At 39.3% G+C, this 10,091-nt stretch overlaps 1 protein-coding gene across 1 annotated transcript; it reads left to right on the plus strand.

The window, feature by feature from the left end:
* Positions 1-3,601: 3,601 nt before the first annotated feature.
* LOC307255207 (5-beta-cholestane-3-alpha,7-alpha-diol 12-alpha-hydroxylase-like) lies at positions 3,602-6,129 on the plus strand (the record flags this gene model as incomplete). Its single annotated transcript, XM_080033851.1, has 1 exon — positions 3,602-6,129. One exon carries the CDS (start codon positions 3,602-3,604, stop codon positions 5,135-5,137), a length of 1,536 nt encoding a protein of 511 aa, XP_079889977.1. The 3' UTR covers positions 5,138-6,129.
* Between the last annotated feature and the right edge of the window lie 3,962 nt (positions 6,130-10,091).

Here is a 10,091-nt window from a genome sequence, read left to right on the forward strand (position 1 = left end):
CAGCCAAAGTAACTTACAACAAGTGCATTAAACCATGGATTACAACCCACACACTGCAACAAGTAAGCCTATATCAACTTCATCCATTATTCTGAACTCCTTCAAGAGACAAAATAAAAACTATGAAGAATCTAATTTAATCTCAATTAAATAATTTAAAATCATACCTGAATTCTAACTCAGCTTTTGACTATGTTGCGCCCAGACAAGGCAAAGGCACTGAAATGCAAGTAACTGCCATAAAGGAAACTCCCTTATAGTCAAATAGGCCTTCATGTCATGTTGTAAATATAGAAAACATCTCCACCCAGTGGTGAATTTGTGAATCAGACAGTAGTGAAGTCAGATGGTAAGTGTTCAATTAACACGGGATCTTCTAAAAGGCTTTCTTCCTCAATGATTATTTCAAAGAGCTCACTGTATGCAAATACAATAAGCCACCTGTCTCATGGCCCAAATTATGATAAAACAACTGAATGAAAGGTTTATTTCACTCTTCCCTGGGGATAGTTCACAGACCTTAATATGCATTGTAATGTTAAGAAAGAAATCTGATATACGTATATGGTGGTCTTTACTGAATTGAAACGTTAGCGTTCAGTAATTTAATAATTAAATCAAAGCTTTATTTCTACTTACACAATTCCCCATTGTGACCCTACAGGACAACAATCGAAATTTATGAAAAGAAATGGAATCGCAAAACATACTTTTCACACAATTCATTGTAGAAGAGTTCCTCGGATAGTCAGTTCAACTCGCTTTACTATTATATACTATTACTGTTTCTGTAGTCAATTTAGCATTATAAGTACAACACATTGCTCCAATACAATGAATATTAATTGCAATGAAAATAAAGCAGAATAATCCAACATAAACATATCAAACTGTGATCATATCCTATAAATTAACCATTGCTTTCAACCATTCAGAAGGGTTTCTCATATCATTGGTGGGCAATAATATCAGAAAGATTAAATTTGTAATCCGGCACAAGCACAACATTCAATACCAATTATTTTACCAGTACCAACCTAAGGCAAGATATATTCTAAAGCTGCTTGATCCTGTAAGGCTGCCAGACGGGTTGTAGCCAACTCTGTTGATAGGATAGATCTAAGAAAGCAGTGTTAGCTAATTCCTCTATCTGCTTATCTGGTTCAAGGAGGACAGTATACTAGATAGTAAAGGGTGGGCATTTCCAGTAGATGGATGGCTCCAATACAACTGTGAGTTGGTATAATAGTCATTTGAATCTAGGAGAACTTATTTCTGAGGGAATTGAAAGCATGTAATTGACTATTTGCATTGCTGGGACTACTACACATACCCTTGGTCACACACATTCCAATCCAGCCCTTAGGAAGATAGTCATGAGGTGTGAGTCAACCTATCCAGTACATTTCACACCAGAGAAGAAGGAGGAGGCCATGGCCAATCTATCAAAATGTCTGTCTAATGTTCAAATCACTAGTTGCAGGATTGAGACATATTCTAGTAGGTATTAGAGAAACCATGGATGGCTGTGGAATTTAACTTGAAGAGGGATGTCAGCAGGGGTAATGCATGCCTGACGCTTATTGGTGCATGTTTTGCAGACCAAGGGGTCACGTCAGGGGTGCGATTAGGGAAGCTGTGTATTTATTTATGTGGAGTGGATGGCATGTGTCACACTCAAAGATGGGCAAAGTTATTAGGCGGAGGTTATATTCTACAATAGGGAATTAATCCATATATACCTTACAGTTGTTGGCATTTGGGCTGTGGTCGGCTACAACCCTAGTCTGGCTAAAATATACGTGTTTGTGGAGCTAGATTGTGTGGGAGGATATTATCAGATTCAGTCTATGTCCGATAGTGGAGACTGCATTCAGAAAGGGCCAAGTGTCTTTTCTGATAGATCAGTGCTTAGCAAAACGAAGATTTCCAGGGCATCCTTCTGTTCCTCTTGGTTCATGCTGGTAGTGTCCTATAACCACAGAGGGGATATTCCCAACACAAAGGAAGTCAGCAGAAGCAATGCTGTTTTCCTACAGTCCTAGAGACTGTCTGTCAGTCTCCCTGCCTGCCTGCTTGCGTGCCTGTCTTTATATCTGTACCTGCCACTAAGCTATTTTCTTCAATAAATCAGTGAAATTGGCAGTTTGTCTGGTTGTGTTTGTGTCTGTGGCTGTGTTTTTGTTCTGTTTAATCTGTGTATGTTAAAATGCAATGATGCACTGTGCTGTGCTGTGCCCAAGACGAATTTCCCCACGGGGACAATAAAGTTGAACCTTGACCTTGACCTTGACCTTGAAATAAACCTGCTGTCTTGACTGTTCGCATTAGGTAACAATCTCCCTCACACCACTGCCGACAACATTTCAACACTGACATTTTGGATAAGGATTTTCACCACATACACTGTAAAAAGTGATCTGGGGTTTAAATCTGCTGGACTAGTATCATCATGCTGAGTGAACTCATTGGCTACAACAAAGTTAACCGAGTAAAAGCAACTTCAACTTGAAGAAGACATGGAAACTTACAATAATCCATTCAATTTACAGCAGAATTTTTTTTCAGTGTAGTCACACATCTGGCACTAATGCATGCCATATGACATTTTTCAAACATTGGCTTAACCTCATGAGCCTTTCAATGCCTTTGTAGTGTAAGTTTGTTTTTTCCACTACATTGTTATTTATGATGACTTGTGTTTCTAATATATTTACTCAATTTACATTATTATTATTATTATTATTATTACAATTAGAAACACATTTCTCAATACTAAGTTCACTTTTTCAGAACCCCTCAAACAGCACAACATAAGTTATTGTGGGCTAAACTGTGGATCACTTTCCATTGCATGACACAACTATCATTCTTTTAAAATGAATTTAGTTCTTTCTCTCTCAAATTCAACCATTACAAAAGTTGGTTAGACTGTTCTTCTTCCTATAAGATATACCTTACATTCCAGAAGGTGGTGCTACATGTCCACTTACATAGTCTAAGAGCAAAGCAGAGCGAACAGATGAATTTTCACTGGCAGACTTTATAGTAAATGAAAACATTAATTCTATTTCTACTCTTCCCACTGTCAATATTCTAATATAAGTTTTCAAAAGTGAACACAAATCAAAACATTTATTTTAAACTATAGAAAGTGTAAAAAAGGACCTTTTGTTAGTCACATCACAAAATGTTTACCCTTGCTGCACAAAGAAAAACATCACCCAGACATGTTTTGCCAACGTGATTATTTTTAAATCTGTTTGTGCAAATGACTGCACAATAACCCTTTTATCTGTGTTTCCCCACGATTGTCCAACCAAGTAAAATGCACAGTTGCTGATGCTGACTGAGGCTATGTCTGTTTTGCACTACCCCTACTCTACAATTAGTGGTAGATTTGTACGTCACTGAAAATAAATGGCTTTGTCATACAGTATGACTCATAGTGAACAAATCCTTTCACTTGTAAAATGGAAAAGGGTTGTGTCTGAAATGCTGATCCTTATCCCACAAGCATGGGGAGGAGCAAAATACTATTTATCATGCTGGATGTGGACTTTTACGCCATACCACTGTGTGACACTCAGAGGAATTAGTCATGGCACTGCTGCTACCGATCCTGCTTGGCTTGCTTGCTGCCCTTATTGGAGGGCTGTATATACTCGGGGTGTTTCGAAAGCGGAGACCAGAAGAACCCCCTTTAGATAAGGGGCTCCTTCCATGGCTGGGACATGTCTTGGAGTTTCGCAGGAACACGTTTAAATTCCTAGAGAGGATGAAGCAAAAGCATGGTGATGTATTTACGATACAGCTGGCAGGGTTTTATGTTACATTCCTTCAGGACCCTCTATCGTTTGGGGCGATTGTGAAGGAGAGTCGAGAAAAACTGAATTTCAACAAGTTTGCTGTACATCTGGTGCACAGAGTTTTCGGGTACAAAGCTGACTCCAGCAACCATACAGTTCTCCATATGGCCAGCAGCAAGCATCTTAAAGGGGATGGCCTGGATGTAATGACACAGGCCATGATGAGTAATTTGCAGAATCTTATGTTGCACAACATTGGATCATCCTCAGACCAAAAGACCTGGATAGAAGACGGACTGTTTACATACAGCTACAATATTGTTTTTAGGGCCGGCTACCTATCCCTGTACGGCAATGTGCCCTACGAGTCAAAAGAAAGTGAGGACAAAGCCAAAGAGAAAGACAGAGCCGAATCTGAAGCCTTATTTTATGAGTTTCGTAAATATGACCAACTCTTCCCCAACCTTGCTTATGGGGTCCTGCCTCCAAGTGAGAAATTTGAAGCAGACAGGTTAATGGGATTCTTCTGGGAAGCTCTGTCTGTGCATACCATGAAGACCAAGGACAACATCAGTCGCTGGTTGTGGGACATACAGCAGGCCAAGGAGGAGTCCGGTGAGAAGGAGTCAATGATAAGCAGGTACATGTTTGTGCTTCTATGGGCCTCTCAGGGAAACACCGGACCTTCTTCATTCTGGCTGCTCCTCTACCTCATGAAGCATACAGATGCTTTGACAGCAGTGAAGGAAGAGGTAGATAAGGTTGTGAAGGAATCTGGGCAGGAAGTCCAACGTGGTGGCCCATTGATCGACCTGACCCGTGAGATGCTGACCAAAACCCCAATCCTGGACAGTGCTCTAGATGAGACCCTGCGACTCACTGCTGCACCCCTCCTTACAAGATCAGTGCTCCAGGATATGACCCTTAAGATGGCTGACGGGAGGGAATACTCCATTCGCAAGGATGACAGAATCGCAGTCTTTCCTTACAGTGCTGTTCATGTTGACCCTGAGATCCACCCTGACCCGCTTTCGTTCAAATATGACCGCTTTCTGAATCCGGATGGGACCAAGAAAACTGATTTTTACAAAGCAGGAAAGAAGGTGAAGTATTACAACATGCCATGGGGTGCTGGGGTCTCCATGTGCCCTGGGCGTTTCTTTGCCACCAATGAGCTCAAACAGTTTGTTTTCCTCATGTTGGTGTATTTTGAGTTTGAGCTGAAGAATCCTGATGAGAAGATACCTGAAATGGACTTCAGGCGATGGGGCTTTGGAACGATGCAACCAGACAGAGATGTTCAGTTTCAATACAGACTCAGATATTAATCATTTGTATGATAAACCAGTTCCATTTTGATCATTTCTGCAAGCGTTCATTAGACAATTATATTTGTAGGAAACATGAGATTCAACACTTAATTATTTTACACTAGGGGATGAGTAACATTTCATTTTTAAATCTCATTGATGTCTATAGGGGGGATGGAAAGACCATGGATGTGAAAGAAGGATGAAACCAAAGCTTTGAAAGATACATGATGAAAAGTAAAGAACATTTAAATTGGTTCAGAACTATGACTATTGTTTTTATACATTTCAAAGGCAAACACAATTCTTTTTGATAAACCACATTATGATACAGTATAGTATGTGTGCATTTGTGAGAAAAAAAAAACGTTTCGATGTATTTTAAAAAGTATAAAAAGTAAAGCTTGTATTGCTTTGTAAATATGTTACTTGCTCATCTTGCATGTCCTCATTTAATATTTTATTTAACAAAATACCTGATTTGGTTAACTATTTAATGAGAAAGGGCAGATGTTATCTTCCGTAGATTCCGTCTCATGTTTGTGTATTACCTAATGTCTTGATCGAGACAGCGATCTGTATTTTCTGGACATGTGCATGAATTGGACGTCACTGGGCTGGTTTGTTTTATGTTCTGTCCTTTTTCCAGAAACTGCATATCTAACCTTTATAATAATAACCTAGAATTATAGCTACATAAGAGTATTAAACCGTAATGCATACCTGTTTTTCAATTGTTTCAACCTGTAATAAACTTTTTATTTTACAAAAAAATACCAAAAGGTCGCATTTTATGGCGCAAGGGCGTATCGATTTACTCAATATGGAATAGAATCAAAGTACATAAGATGAGATACGAGAAAATGTAACTACTCATTAACCCATGACTGGCAATCTTTTTTGCAACATAAAGTATACTCAGCAGATACCGCTGAGTTTCAGCTGAGAGCTGTAGTTTTACATACTGGGTGTTGTAAACCATTAACAAGACAAAAGCTAAAAAGGTGAAAAGAAATGACTGATTATCTGGATGGGATGAGGAGCTGGACATCTGATGAGCTCACTGGAAGGACCCATGGATGCTAGCTTGAATGAAAAACTGGGGTGAATTGGGTGGGCGAGGGATACATTGATCTAATACTGAAATGAAACCTGACAGCAGCAATTGAAATAACTGTTTTAAAGTTTGACAGCAACTAGATGATGGGCACACAGGAGCCATTACAATTATATTGGTTGAAATGAAAGAGTGAATAGAAGTGAGAAAAAGAGAGAGAATGTAAGGGGTACACATCAAGATAATCTTCCTGATTGAACTTCCTCAAAGCCTTATTTACTTCTTTGATGTCCTCCATGAAAGCTGTCCTGTACATGAATGTGTAGAGAATATAGTTTTGTATTACATATAAAGTGTATATGTTTTCATTTCATTTTGTGCATTTCATTACTCTGCGCAAAAAAATGCCAAATCAACGAATAAAGCGTGATGATGCATATTGGAGCATTTCTACCGTTTTTCTCAATTGTTTACATACAAACACTGTCACTTGAGACCATAGTAACCTACACCTGTAACCCATGTTGAAAAATGATTCAATTAGCAACCTGAGCGTTAGCTATAAAAGGGCCAAATGAGATATATCCTGTTTTGGAAAGCAAAGCAAGGGGGATCAGATTCGGGTTGACACTTAGGTTGACCATGTGGACCATGAGGGAGGCTGGGCAGAGAGTAGAACCAAACTTGAGTTCACAGGAGCATGCATCATCTGAACTATCAACAATCACATTAGGTAAAAAATCTGATAAGCGCAAATATGATAGTAAGTTTGAGAGGTCATGCATGCAAGAATGTGGAATAGTTCTAAGTAAATAGATTTTTGGATTTTCCTGGAACCAAAATGATGAATAAATGCTTCTCTGGGAAAACACATTGTCATCGTTTGTTTGTTCGACTTGGTTGACCTTCAGTGGACTTTACACAGACCACCCTCATTAATGTTTCAAGGAGGCATCCTAATATTTGTGTGAATGATTCATTAACAGCCATTTGTTCCGCCAACCTTCCTCAAACTTTGAAACCTATTTACTTCATAGTTACCTTACAATATATGTGATCCTATGAAACAGCAATTAATGATTGACTATCTCTTAAACTATTACTACTCGTATCCAATGTAATAATATAATTTATGACACACACACACACACACACATAATATTACACACTAAACTCATAATAATTAATTAATTAAAAAATCTGACCTTGGGGGCGCCTTTAGCTCAGTTGGTAAGGCGTCCCCCTCCCGGGCCGGGCCCAGCAGCAGACCCGGGTTCGATTCCCACCCGCGGTCGTACTCTGCATGTCACTCCCCTCTCTGCCCCATTTCACCTCTGTCTCTCTGCACTGTCAATAAAGCATAAAAATGCCAAAAAAATATCTTTAGAAAAAAAAAAAAATCTGACCTTGAGCACTATAAATAGGCAGCGCGTAAACATTTGGTTGGGACATCAAAGAAGGCCAATATTGGACAGAGAGTGAGAACTAGAGGAGGAGAAAGAAAAAGAAGGTGAAGAAGGAAGAGGAGAAGGAGGGTGGATAAGGGGCAACCAGTTCAACCAAATTCTGATCCACAGTGCTGAATCACTGAAACCATTAAAATGTGTTCAACATAACTGCAAGAAAAACGGAATCTGGTGGAATGGCCATGGTTTGTAGGTCATCCAGTTCATCTCCGCATAGCTGTTCCAGGCACCTCACTGTAATACCCCATCTTTCCACCAGATGCCATCGGACCCTGCCTCCTTTTTCCCTCTCCACATCTGCTCCCATTTTAGACTCAGACCCTTAAATCATCTGGCTTGCTCCAGATGATTTAAGCTGCTGTGTGCAGCTTTTTGTTGAAATGGTGTCCTTTAACAACATGCATTCCAAGGCCAATACAGCGCTTTCCACATAAGATTGATTCCTAATGACCAGGGGCCAAAGCAGCAAAGGTAAAATATCATCTGGGACAATGTGAGTTTCGACCAGGCTGCTTTAGTGTGCAGTCGATTCTATCAAAACTATATCTTGTGTTCGTTTGTTCGGATGTATGGAAGGTAAAAAATAAAAGATGACTGGAAAAAGTTTCAGAGTTCTCAGGTGTTGTTTAATGAAGTGAGATCACAGGACAGCATATGCAGGAGTCAGTGACAGACAAAAAAGCAGTGAGCCTTTTCGACAGCAAGGCTTTTTAACATATCTTGACAAAGTCTATTGATTGGTCTATCTTGTTGTCTTGTATCTTCTCGTCCAATCCTCTTCTTCTTCGCTCTTGACCTGAACTATGCCGAAACGTAGAATTATGCTCCTGGCCTTGAAAGTAACTTGTATCTATGGTTTGGTCAGCTGAGTCAGGAAAATACAGTAGTCCTTTGTTTAAGATAGATACATCTCTCTGTATAGCCTCGTTTTCTGGGAAAACATCTATAAAACTTACAAGAAGTTTTGTGCTATTTCTCTCCCTTCCAACTGTCCCTGCTCCAGGGCCTGAAATGAGAACATTTTAGATCACATGTTGTGAATGTATCGATTGTTTAGTTGATTATATAAGCGTAAATGTAAATAACATATGGTTGGCTATAACATCATATGATATTGGAAATATATTTTTCTTACAATTCTCAGGTAACACTCTTTTCACTCCACACGCTTTTTTCTTGTTTTTTGTGCATTATCCTTCAGCAGGCTATGGAAGAGGCTTGTGGAGACATCAGTTAGGGGTTATGCCAGGCATGGATGAGACAATACAAGCAACACTTTCAAACATTGTTAACCTTAAGGGTAACACTTTACAATAAGGTACACAAAATTGTGGTAGCTACTACATACCTACTACATAACCTTAAGACAGACATGCCATTGTATCCAACATATGTGCTACTCTACACTAATGTGGGTTTACTGATACTAACCTCAGCAGACACGATCAGAGCCCACCCTGATAAGACTGCAGGTGGTTGCTGGCCTTGCTCATCTTCAATATACGTTGGAAGTACTTCAAAACTGTAAAAGTCTAGCTCACCATGTTGGTATGGGCTGACTTAGCAATGTTGTATCTCTTACACATCATTATCATTTATGAGTTGATGTAAATCAACTCATAAAGTAGCACTCATAAAATGCTACCTTTCAAAATAGCACACTAATAATCATTTGTGTCAAGGCCTTTATAAATACTTAACCAACCGTGTTGCCCTTATCTAATGTTGAATGTTGAAATGATTTCAAGGTCAGTTTTATTTTTAGGACACTGACACCTGTACCTTTGAAAAGGTTGCTGTTTCTTCTCACTTGTGAATGTTTTCCATGGTCTTAGTTGCCGGTTCTACTTTGAACACTGTCGGCTGCATTATTTGTAAGAATACATTTTAAGATAATTATTATGACACACTTTCTTGCTACTTTCTCTTTGGGAAGTTTGGTACGGAGATGTCATGCCACATTTCCATCAGTACAAAAATAATAATAACAGCCCTCTACACCTAGCTGAAGATAAAAGCCTTACACAAGCGATCTTGTTTTTACACACATTTTCTTCATAACATACACCAGTAGAAAGGTTTTGGTAGATGATAAAATGTCAGAAACGTAATAAAATGCTTGTTGTAAATAATAACAGCTTTGGTAATAATATCCCTTCAAACATACACGCACATGCACTTATTTTGCACACTTCCACAGCTAATTCAGGAAAAGCTTGGGAGTTCCAGAGCTATTTCAGGGTGAATGAATGGGATGGTAGTAGGAGTCATCCTGAATTAAATAAGCAAACAGTTAGTGGTAATGGAAAAGCAGGCGGACGGGCCTCGGAACAATGGGGCCTTTGGCAGGATGCTGCTCTCCTGAGCGTCCTGCCTGTACTTGGTGGTGAGGGGTTTTGAGGAAAAATGACCCATTGTCTCTCTCATCCTGCTTGTGGGTCTGAGCAGT

This window comes from Ammodytes marinus (genome assembly GCF_949987685.1).
Source record: "Ammodytes marinus genome assembly, chromosome: 9".
NCBI classification, from domain to species: domain Eukaryota; kingdom Metazoa; phylum Chordata; class Actinopteri; order Uranoscopiformes; family Ammodytidae; genus Ammodytes; species Ammodytes marinus.